The sequence below is a fragment of the Pipistrellus kuhlii genome, unplaced genomic scaffold (assembly GCF_014108245.1).
Source record: "Pipistrellus kuhlii isolate mPipKuh1 unplaced genomic scaffold, mPipKuh1.p scaffold_m20_p_4, whole genome shotgun sequence".
Classification (NCBI taxonomy): Eukaryota; Metazoa; Chordata; class Mammalia; order Chiroptera; family Vespertilionidae; genus Pipistrellus; species Pipistrellus kuhlii.
In genome coordinates this window covers 77,623,481-77,635,619 of record NW_023425540.1, presented here as the reverse complement: position 1 = coordinate 77,635,619, position 12,139 = coordinate 77,623,481, and the positions used below count along the sequence as shown (strand labels likewise).

Below are 12,139 nucleotides of genomic sequence, written 5' to 3'. Positions count from 1 at the left end.
TAATCATTTTTTCCCCTCTGGATCACTTATCACAGAATATGGTAAACTTATATTAAATATCTAGAATCAGGATATTTGCCTATCCAGAGAACTGTAGTAATCACCAAATGTTAAAAGGATTTTGTTATACTAAGCAAAAAAATTGATCCAGAACTGTTAGTTGTTACATTAAGTGTAAAAGCTTTTTGAAAACTAATGAAATTTCACTAATGTGAGGCAATTTGCCTTAAGGCTAGGAGGTGAACATAATTAGTATAAATGATGTAGGAGTCCATTTACTGGGTGGCCCTCCATGAGCCATGACTCCCAGTATTCACACGCTTAGTTAATTCTCTAGGCTTGGCGATGCGACCAGCTTTGGTCATTGGGGTATCAGCAAGCACGATGTAAGCAAGGCTTGATGAGCTCTTGCACATTGAGGTTTGTCCTCTTGGAATGCTTCCTCTGGGAATCCAGCTACTGGGCTATAAGGAAGCCAGTCTAGTATTCGAGTGAAGGAGGAGCAAAGCTAGCATCAACTGTCAGAAATCTGAGTGCACAGCCCTAGCCAAATTCCGCCTGAATGCAGTTCCATGAGTGACTTCAACACACACAGCAGGGTGTGGATAAAACACCGAGCTGACCCATAGTATTAATAGAGAAAATAATACATGTGTCATATTAAGCCACTGAGTTTTGGGGCAAAGTATTATGCAATAGTAGGTACCTGAACCAGATGATATTGGCTACTTATAAAAAAGTGGTCATGGTTTGCTGCTGATTTCGTACGTGTGGCAGGGGAAACAGTCATAAAAAAGAATGACAAAATTTGAACTGTGCAAAGTCCTGAGCTGAACTGAAGCAACTTACAATGGATAGGGATTTAGAGAGAATGCTAAGAAAAGCACAGGAAGTGTAATTTTTTCTTCTTCTCTCTCTCTCTCTCTCTCTCTCTCTCTATATATATATATATATATATATATATATATTTTTTTTTTTTTTTTTTAAATTGATTTCAGAGAGCAAATGAGAGTGAGAGTGAGATAGAAACATCAGTGATGAGAGAGAATCATTGACTGGCTGCCTCCTACATGCCCCACACTGAAGATTGAGACTGCAACCCAGGCACGTGCCCTGACTGGGAACTGAACCGTGACATCTTGGTTCATAGGTCGATGCTTAACCACTCAGCCATGGAGGCTGGACTTTTTTTTTTTTTGTCTTTTCTCATTTCTATGTCAAGGAGTATAATATTTGCTGGAAAGATTAAGGGCCTGGCAAGCATTCTACTAAGTGCTTTGTGACTTTGCTATCTTCATTTTTTAAACCTGTATCATTTGAATGGAATACTGGAGAATAGGAGATTCTTTCAGCCAGAAAAACATTTCCCTAAGGATGCTGATGGAGGGGACTTGCCTATTTGATGGTCACTTAATTTGCTTGACAGTCTGTTTTCCTATCCTTACCATAACAATGTTCTAGTCTTGAAAATAAATGACATATTTATCATAAATATGTGTATATATGTATAGCTCATATATAGCTTATATAGTATTTACACTAGAGGCCCAATGCACAAAATTGTGCATGGATAGGGTCTTTAGGCCTGACTGGTGATCAGGGCTTATCTGTGGGGCAACCAGAAGGGTGATTGAGGGCCCCCCCCGCTGGCACCTGCCTTGGCTAGCCTGGCGCTGCCTGCTCACCGGCCCCTCCCCCTGTCGCCACCACCACTGCCAGTCACCTCCTCTCTCTGTGGGGTCCCTTCTGGCATCTGCCTTGGCTGGCCTGGGGCCTGCAGGCTGGGGGCAGCTCCTCCATTGAGCATCTGCCCCTTGGTGGTCAGTGTACATCACAGAGACCAGTCATTCTGCCATTTGGTCGATTTGCATATTAGGCTTTTATTATATAGGATATGTACAAGTTCAGTATATCCTATATAATAAAAGGCTAATATGCAAATTGTCCTCTCCACCGGGCATTTGACCAAGGGGCAGGGCCAGCTGGCCAACCTTCTGCGTTCCCTCCCCCTGGCTGGCCTGGCCTGATGGGCCCTGATTAGGGTGAGTCGGCTGGACCCACTTGTGCATGAATTCATGCACCAAGCCTCTAGTGTGCGTGTGCGTGTGCGTGTGCGTGTGTATGTGTGTGTAAATATATATATATAGCATTATCATATATGTTACAGCACTTTTACTTATCATTGTGGAAGGTAACAGGGATATGAGGGAGGCCTGCCCTCATTGAATGTATAATCAGCTTAATGAAAAGGGTCCTTCTCCTGTTTTTACTTTTATGTTTTTTCCTGTTTTCCTCTCCCTGGCCCCAAATAGAATTCCAATAAACCCAAACCCAGATCAGAAGTTGATTTGATAATAGCCTTTTTATGTCCTTGGTGATTTTCTGTCTACTGTTCTATCTATTTCTTAGAAACTAATGTTGAAGACTCCAACCCTAATTGTGAATTTGCCCATTTTTCATTTCAGTTCTATCAGTTTTTATCTCATGTACTTTGAAATGCTAATGTTAGATACATACGTATACATTTAAGATTGTTATATCTTCTTGGTGAATATATCCTTTTACCATTACATAATGTCCCTCTTTATCTGTAATAAGAGTCCTTGAAGTTTACATTATCTGATATTAATAAAGTCATCTCAGCTCTCTTTTAATTAGTATTTGCATACTGCACATTCCCTATCCTTCTGCTTTAACTTCCTTTAGTATTTCTCTTGGAGCAGGTTTGTTCCTAATGGGTTCTCCTAATTTTTCTTCACCTGAGAATGTCTCTGTTTTGCTTTCATTCTCTTAAGCATTTATAGCTGTAAGTTTCCCCCTTATCAACTGCTTTTGCTACATCCCATAAGTTTGCTATATTTTTGTTTTTTTTTTCATCTCAAGTATTTCCTAATTTTCCTTGTGATTTCTTCTTTGATCCATTGGTTGTTTAAAAATGTTTTGTTTAATTTTCACAATTTTGTGAACTGTCCAGTTTAAAAAAATTTTTTTTTGATTTCTAATTTCATTCTGTTATGATTGGAGAAGATACTTTGTATGATATTTATCTTTTAAAATCTATTGAGACTTAATTTGTGGCCTAACATATGTTCTTTCCTGGAAAATATCCTTTGTGCACTTGAGAAAAATGTGTATGCTGTTGTCGGGTGTAGTGTTCTGTATATGTCTATTAGATCTAGTTGATTTATTGTATTTAAGTCATCTGTTTCCTAACTTATCTTCTGTGTTGTTTATTCCATTATTGTTAGTGGGAAATTGAAATTTCCAACTAATATTGTGGAGCTGTCTATTTCTCCCTTAAATTCTGTTCATTATTTGCTTCATATATTTTGATGGTCTATTATTAGGTGTGTAAATGTTTATAACTGTTATTAGTATTATTTTTTGCTGTATTTTATTAATATAATGTCCTTCCCATCTTGTAATCCTTTTTTATTTATTTATTTAAAGTCAGATTTGTCTGATATCAGTATAGCCTCTTGTGGTCTTTTTGGGTTACTAGTTGCATATGATATTTTCCGTCTTTTAACTTTGAACCTGTGTGTGTGTCTTTGGATGTAAAGTGAGTCTCTTGTAGACATCATAGAGTTGGATCATGTGTTCTTTTTTTTTTTTTTTTTTAAATATATTTTATTGATTTCTTTACAGAGAGGAAGGGAGAGAGATAAAGAGCTAGAAACATCGATCAGCTGCCTCCTACACATCCCCCATTGGGGAGCCTGCAACCAATGTAGTGCCCTTGACTTGGAATTGAACCAGGGACCTTTCAGTCGGCAGGCTGACCTCAATCCACTGAGCCAAACCGGTTCCCGCAAGATCATGTGTTCTTATCCATCCTGTTAATCTTTCTGTTGGAGAGTTTAACCCATTTACATTTAAAGTAATTATTGGTAAGGAGGGACTTGTCACTGTGCTATTTGTTTTTTATATGCCTTATTGTTGTTGTTGTTTTTGTTCCTCATTCCCTGCATTCTTGTCTTCTTTTGTGTTTTGTTGATTTTTTTCCTAGTCAGATTTTAAAATTTCTTCCTAGTTTTATTTTGTGTATATGGTAGCTATTTTTCTTTGTGATTACCATGGGGATTTCATGTAACACCCTAAAGTTATAACATTTTAATTTGAATTTATAGAAGTTTAACTTCAACAACATACAGAAACTCTGCTCTTTTATAGCATTGTCGCCATCCCTTTTGGTTGTTGGTGTCACAAAATTACTGAGCCCTAAAACATAAACTAATAATTTTTTTAAATGCCTTAACCTCCTAAATTATGTTGAAAAGAAGATTGAACAAAGTTATAGTAATGCAAACTTTTCACTAATTAAAAAATATGTTAGATTCTTAAATCATATAGAAAACAAAAAATACAGTTATAAACATTGTTATAATAATACTAGCTTTTATAATTGCCCATGTAATTTACCTTTTTTGTGCTCTTTATTTCTTTATATGCCTTTGGGGTACTGTCTGATGTTCATTTCTTCTTGAAGGACTTGAGCATTTCTTTCAGGGCTGGTCTAGCAGTCAGGAACTACCTCAACTTTTATTTATCTGGGAATGTCTTGATTTCTTCCTCACTTTTGAAGGACAGCTTTGCCAGATATAGATTTCTTGGTTGATAGTTTTTTTCACTTAACATTCAGTATATTGGTCCATTATATTCTGGCTTCCAAAGTTTCTGAGGTTAAAGTTGTAGATAATTTTATAATTTGTAGATGGTCCTTTGTACTAGTATATGATGATTCGTTTCATTCTTGCCACTTTCAAGATTTTATCTTTGTTGTTGTCTTTTGAAAATTTGATTATAATGTGTCTTGGTGCAGGTCTCTTTGAGTTCATCATACTTGGAGTTTGTTGAGCCTTTGGATATTTATATTCATGTCTATTATCAAAGATGGGAATTTTTTAGCCATTACTTTTTTTATATATATATTCTCTCTGCCTCTTTCTCTCTTCTCCTTTCAGGACACTCGTGATGCACATGTTCCACCTATGATGTCCCTCAGGTTAGATGAGCTCTCTGCTTTTTTCCATTCTTTTTTATTTCTGCTCTTCAGCCTTGATAATTTCCATGGTCTTATCTTCATGTTATGGATTCTTGTGCAAACTCAAATATGCTTTTGAATCCCTCTAGTGAATTTTAAATTTAAATTATTAAATTTTTCTACTCCAGAATTTCTTTGTTTTTTTCTTAAGGCTTTTTCATCTCTTTATTGATATTTCCATTTTGTTCACACATCATTTTCTTGACTTTTTCCACATCTTCTTTTAATTCTTTGTGCATCTGAGAACAGGTTTTTTTTTTTTGTTTGTTTGTTTTTTTGTCTGTCTAATATATCTGTCATAAAGTATTTTTTCAGGGACAAATTCTGTTGAATTTTTCTTTTTCTTTGATGGGCCATGCTTTTCTGTGTTTTTGTATGTTTTATGATTTTATTGTTTTTGAACATTGGACAGTTGAATCTAGTAATGTGGTAACTCCCAGAGTTTTTATTTTTTGTTATTTTTTTGTTTTATTTTTGTAGGCTGTTTCTATACTGAGGATCAGGCTGAGTTGTAAACCTAATGTCATCTTAAGTTTTATTCTCAGCCTTTCCTTAGGCATATACAGTCACTTTTAATTTTTCCCTAAATATGCAGTTGTTTTTGAATGTTCTAGTCTATATATATACGTTATTGAGCTCAGAGAGGAAAGGAGAGGGAGAGACAGAAGCATCAATGATGAGAGAGAACCATTGATTGGTTGCCTCCTGCATGCCCCCTACTGCAGATTGAGTCTGCAACCTGGGCGTGTGCCCTTGACCGGAATCAAACCCGGGACTCTTTATTCTGCAGGCCAACGCTCCATCCACCGAGCCAAACCAGCTAGGGCAGAATCTTCTAGTCTTTAATATGTAGCCCCTGAAAGGAGAAAACAACAAATGAAGGGCAATTAATAAGAGGGAGTGTCCCTTTAAATCCCCTGCAAGTCATGTCAGCTGGAGGGGAAGGGATTACAAAATGGGAGGAGATGCAACATCTGCCCACCTCTTTGTCAGCACCTCTATGTTTAGAAGAAACAATCAGGAATCAGAGTGCAGATCCCCAATATTGGAGGACAGAGTCATTTTTACCCACCTTAGCTCCCACAAGCTGTGTGCAAGCTGTTCCAGGAAGTGCACAGCTGCCTGCCTTGTGTCTGGTGGTGGTGTATGGGTAGCTCCTCCTGTGCTAAGAGCTATACTTGACAGAAATTAACCATCCAAGCCTTCTCCTGAAAGTTGCAAGCCTTCAACAGACCCCAGAGTTTCAAACAGTGTAATTGTCTAGGTGGAGAACAGATTCCTGGTGCTTCTTGCTTCTCCATCTTTCCCAAGTCGTGTGTGTGTGTGTGTGTGTGTGTGTGTTTAAACAGTTTGGAATTTCTTTTGTACTATAGTATGAAAAAAGTACTTAAGTCAAGGATGAACAAACTTTTTCTTAAAGGGCCAGGTAGTGACTCTTTTAAGTTTGTGGGTCATATGACCTGTGCTGCAGCTTCTCAGTTCTGCCAGTGTAGCACAAAAGCAGCCATAGACAAATGAATGAATGAATGAATGCAGTGACCCTATCTCAAGAAGCTTTATTTACAGTAATAGACAGTGGACTGGATTTGATGCTTAGGCTATATTGAGTTTATCGACCCATGCACTGAGCTCTTCATCCCTGTCAAAAATTGAAGAGTCTGAAATTTTACTGTACTTGAAAGCTAATGAGTTAGCCTGCCACAGTTTCATGGATAGTGGCAGAGGGTAAGGACAGTTTGTTTCTCATAATAATAGCAGTAGCCAGAATATCATTTTCTGGTTCTTGAGTCCTAGTTCCAATAAAGCAGCACTGTGGGGGCCAGATATCATCTGTACATACGTTATAGGAGCGGACCCCCACACTTGGGGAATATGAATCTTTTATAATTGGGAATAATTTGGCTTGGCCTTTCCCTTTGAGAGACACATCTTTATTATACTGGACAGTAGGCATAGCTATCATTTTGCTGCAGAAAGAGATACTATCTCCCAAAGCTATTCATTATACAAACCCTTTTGAAGAGTCTAGAATAAAGAGTCAGTGCCTCAAGACATTCAGAGAGACCCATTGAGTATTATATGCCTCCATTCTTCTCCCTGTATCTCTGTTTCCAAATTGATGTGCACAGAGCCTGCCTGTGGTATCTTGCCTTCATTCATTGTGGCTCTGCTAGGCTACAGTTGTATTTTCTCAGGCTCTTATTTACCTCAAGGATAAGAATTCATGGATTATTGAATCTGAGGCTATCTATATTTTCCCTTCTCGATTCTTAACATGAATTCTAAGCATGTGTTGCTCTCCAGTCTTTTTCTTTTCTACCTTGATCCTCCACTAATTTTTAGATGTGGGAGCACTTCCTTTGAAAATGTGATGTCTGAGGAATTCTGGTTTGGACAAGATGGCATCAACTCTTCATATTCCCTGCGCCTTCCTAACACGCGCAATTCTAAACCATGAAAAACACAAACGGGAGCCAAACAAAAACTCTGAAAGGCAGTAAGAGGAAGCCTGGCTGGTTTGGGACCCAAGACAGAGGAACAACAGCAGCAGGATGTCTTACGTCTCCCAGCTAAAGAAGAAGGCAATATCCTGATCCTTGATCTTGCAACAGATGGCCACCAGGGAGGCTCATTCTTCCCCAATATAGAATGGGAATCTCTTCGACAAGATCAGGGGAGACCGGTACCACTGGGAAAGAGGTTCGATTGGGGACAATAACAATAAGCAGTTGGACAAGTACTCTCCTTTCCTGCTAGACATGCAGTTCCCCTCTCCTGCCAAAAGATACCAAGGTAGCCAAATAAAAGTGAAATGATAGAGATCCCTTCCCACCACCTAAACCTTGTAACAAGTGACCTGGCCAAGAAATGCTCTGCTTTCCTCCTGGGCCTGGGGCTTCCTTCCTTCACTGAGGGATACATGGCGACTGGAGGCTCTGTCTTCTGCATCACGTACACAGCATGCTTGGGTACATTCACTACTCAGTAAATAATGAAAATACACACGTCTTCAACTGTTTCTCCATTGGCATGATAGTGGAAATTACTCGGTGTTTGGGATGTGGTGGACTTTTAGTTTTCAGTGCTATTTACAAGATTTGAATGTTTTCTTTGCCTTCTTGGATATTTTATTGGAAATTTTTAGGAGTTTGCAAACACCATTATCCTGAACAATATTTTTCTTCCTTCACTCCTTTTTTTGCTCTTAATGTAAATACATTTGACACTTGAACAACATGGAGGTTGTTCCCTAACCCTGACAATCAAAAACCTGTGTGTAACTTTGACTTCCCCAAAACTTAAACTATTAATAGCCTATTGTTAAACTTAAACTATTAATAGCCTATTGAAGCCTTACCAATAACACAAATATTATAGTTAGTTAACACATATATTGTGTGATATATGTATATTATACTGTATTCTCACCACAAAATAAACTAGAGAAAATCAAATGTTATTAGGAAAATTATAAGGAGGAGAAAGCACATATGCAATACTTATTGAAAAAAATTTTTCTCATCTAAGTGAACCTGCACATTTCAAACCTTTCTTTGTTCAAGGGCCAACTGCATTGAGATGGAGGGGGAAGTCCTTTTATCAGGACAAAAAAGTAAAAGACTTCCTAACCAACTGACGTAGTAATCAAGCTGGTAGATTTTATGTATAATTTTCTTTCATTGTGAACAGCATTATAATATTAGCACACTGACATGTAAAGTGTAATGTTTATACACATACACATGTATAAATACTACCTGATTGTATCTCCTTATTTGTTGTTGCTGTTGTTAATACCATGATATTTCATTTACTTAGGCTTCACTTCTCATTTATCTTAGAGGACTTCCTCTGTTTCGCCCTTCTGATCGGGAATGTCAGTGGTTGTACCTCTTTATACCCTATTTCTCTCCTCCATTGATATTATGGGCTGTCATTATGACTTCTCTTGCGTAAACTCCTCACAACTTTCCCTTTTACTGAAATCAAACCAATCTTAGTCAGAGCTTTTGGACAAATATATATATTTTTTACAGCAAAGGTGGAAATTTATTGAAGAACAAATACAGACTCCCAATAAGGAGGGGGAAAGGGTCCCCTTGACAAATATTTTTTATGATACCTTATAAAGCTTGATATCTTGCAGTATTTCTTCAAATTACCCTTTCTTACTGTTGTGGTTTTACCACTCATGTATTAAATAGTGTTGTTTTTAAAAATAATCTACTTGTTACACATGTGGCTTATTTCCTCCACAGTTTCAATATGTTCAAATTCTACTGTTCAGTTGACAAGGAATATGCTCCCAGTTGGATTCCCTTACCCACCCTTATTCTTCAAAGCAGAGATACTCTTTCATGTGACCGGCTTCTACATTTTCTGGAGACGGTGTTATCTATCCCTTTGCATTAAATATTTTTGAACTGATAATACAATATTTGAGACAGTTGGATGGATTTGAAAAATAAAAGTATAAATGATCCTTCCTATAGAGCTTTCAGAGTTAATGAATCCTGGGTTTATTTCACTGGGTTTTAGAAAATGCATATCATTATCAGAACACTATAATACTATAGTATTAATTCTATGCATTGTGCAGATGCTATTAGGGCTATTTATGGTTATAAAACACATGGTTTCTTAAAAATGATGCTTTGGTGTTTCTATGCTTTGAGGTTTTATTTCAATTATTTGTTTTTTTTTCTTACAGTCAATGCTCCGAGGAAGAGGAGGTTGCTATAAACATACATTCTATGGTATTGAAAGCCATCGTTGCATGGAAACCACCCCGAGCTTAGCATGTGCAAATAAATGTGTCTTCTGTTGGCGGTAAGTAAAAATAAATGGTCATGGTGGCCAAATATGTAATGATCTGTAATAATCAATTTCTGCCAAACAGGGCACTCAAATGTACCTGAAGCTTTGATGTTCCTGTAATTAATTCCTTTTCCATTCCTAATATTATATATTAATGCATATGTTTGGTTTTCTTGACCATTTTATCAGGGGCTTGTCAAGTTTTTTAGTCTTTTTGAATAGCTTGATTTTAGCTTTGTATATTCTCTTCATTATACTTTTACTTTTTTGTTCACTCATCTATTGTTTTTCTCTGTTCTTTTTTTAACTTAAATTGGACCATTAACTCAGTAATGTTCAATCTTCTATAAGTCTTTAATTATAAATTTTCCTCTAAGTATTCTTTAGCTACACTCCATCGATTTTGATTAGTTAATTATTCAATTGTAAATATTTTTTGTTTATATTTTTAATGGTCAGATATTAAACAGTCATAAATTCTATTCTTTGTTACTGTTTGTTTTATCATTATTTTGTAGTCCTTATTTATTTATTTATTTTATTTATTTAAAAAAAATATTTTATTGATTTTGTACAGAGAGGAAGGGAGAGAGATAGAGAGTTAGAAACATCGATGAGAGAGAGTCATCGATCAGCTGTCTCTTGCACACCCCCTACTGGGGATATGCCCACAACCAAGGTACATGCCCTTGACCGGAATCGAACCTGGGTCCCTTCAGTCCCCAAGCCGACGCTCTATCCATTGAGCCAAACTGGTTTCGGCTGTAGTCCTTATTTAGTAGTCCTCTTTACCCATAGTAATGTTTGTTGCCTTAAAGTGTGTATTTTCTGATTGTAATATAAATCTATTAGATTTCTTTTTTGTTATTAACAATTGACAGATCTTTTTTCTTTTCTTTATGCAATGTCAACCTTTATATGTCTTTATATTTTAGTTGTGTTTCTTATAAATAAGTGTTTGGCTGGATCAATTTTAAAAAATCTACTTTATTGAAGTTTTATTTACATATAATACAACCAAATGCACCTGTTTAAAATATACATCTCAGTGAATGTTGGTAAATGTATATATCTGTGTTACTGTGACTACAATCAAGACATAGAACATTTTTTTTTAAATATATTTTATTGATTTTGTACAGAGAGGAAGGGAGAGAGACAGAGAACTAGAAACATCGATGAGAGAGAGTCATCGACCAGCTGCCTCTTGCACACCCCCCACCGGGGACACGCCCGCAACCAAGGCACATGCCCTTGACCGGAACCGAACCCGGGACCCTTCAGTCCCCAAGCCGACGCTCTATCCACCGAGCCAAACCGGCCCCGGCAAGACATAGAACATTTTCATTATCCCTGGAGTTTCTTTTCATTTTCTGATTTGCTTTTTGACGATAAATATTACTGTGCTTTTTCTAGTAGTATAAACTATATAAAAACGAATCATTCAGTATGCATTTATATGTCTGTTATTTTTCCTCAGTAAAATATTTTTGAGATTCATCTATGTTTTTAGGTTTATCAATAGTTTGTTTCTTTCTGTTGTATGGTTTAGCACCATTTATTTATCTGTAAACCTCTAGTTGAGTACTATTTGAGTTGTTTCAAGGTTTTGACTTAATTATGAACAAAACTCCTGTAGACATTCATTTTTTTGTAGATAAATAATTTCATTTCTCTTGGTTAAACACCTGTGCATAGGATTGCTAGATTTTTAAAAGTTAGTTTGGACAATTTGTCTTTTAACTGGTGTTTTTTAGTTGGTCTTACAATGATTGATGTTTTTTTTTCTTTATTGATTAAGGTATTACCTATTTGTCCTTATCCCCCCATTGCTTCCTCCAACACCCCCACTCATGCTTTCACCCCCCTGGTGTTAGTATCTTGCATGTTGCTTACCTTTTCTATTAGAGTTTTTGACATATTAATTGTAGTTTGAAAAATTTCCTGTCAAATAGTGCCAACACTTATATCAAATGAGTTTGGTTTTGCTCAACTGGCTGGCTCACTGGTTGAGTGTTGCCCTATGAACAAGGAGGTCAGGGTTCGATTCCAGGTCAGGGCACATGCCTGGATTGCAGGCTCAATCCTCAGTGGAGGCAGCTGATCAATGATTCTTTCCCATGATTGCTGTTTCTATCTCTCTCCCCCTCTCCCTTCCTCTCTGAAATCAATTAAAAATATATATATGTAAATAAAGAGTTTGGTTTTGTTGATGCTTTCTATTAGAAGTGCATTGTTTTTCTTGCCTTTTTGTATACCTTATAAGTTTTTGTTTCA

At 36.8% G+C, this 12,139-nt stretch overlaps 1 protein-coding gene across 2 annotated transcripts in view; it reads left to right on the top strand.

Annotated features, from left to right (window-relative positions):
• LOC118703683 (S-adenosyl-L-methionine-dependent tRNA 4-demethylwyosine synthase TYW1) overlaps positions 1-12,139 on the top strand; it is a 105,521-nt gene that overhangs the window by 39,026 nt on the left and 54,356 nt on the right. For both annotated transcript variants that reach the window (XM_045571230.1, XM_045571228.1), the window contains exon 10: positions 9,756-9,874. In XM_045571230.1, coding sequence (XP_045427186.1) covers positions 9,756-9,874 — 119 coding nt within the window. The remainder of the gene's footprint in view (positions 1-9,755; positions 9,875-12,139) is intronic.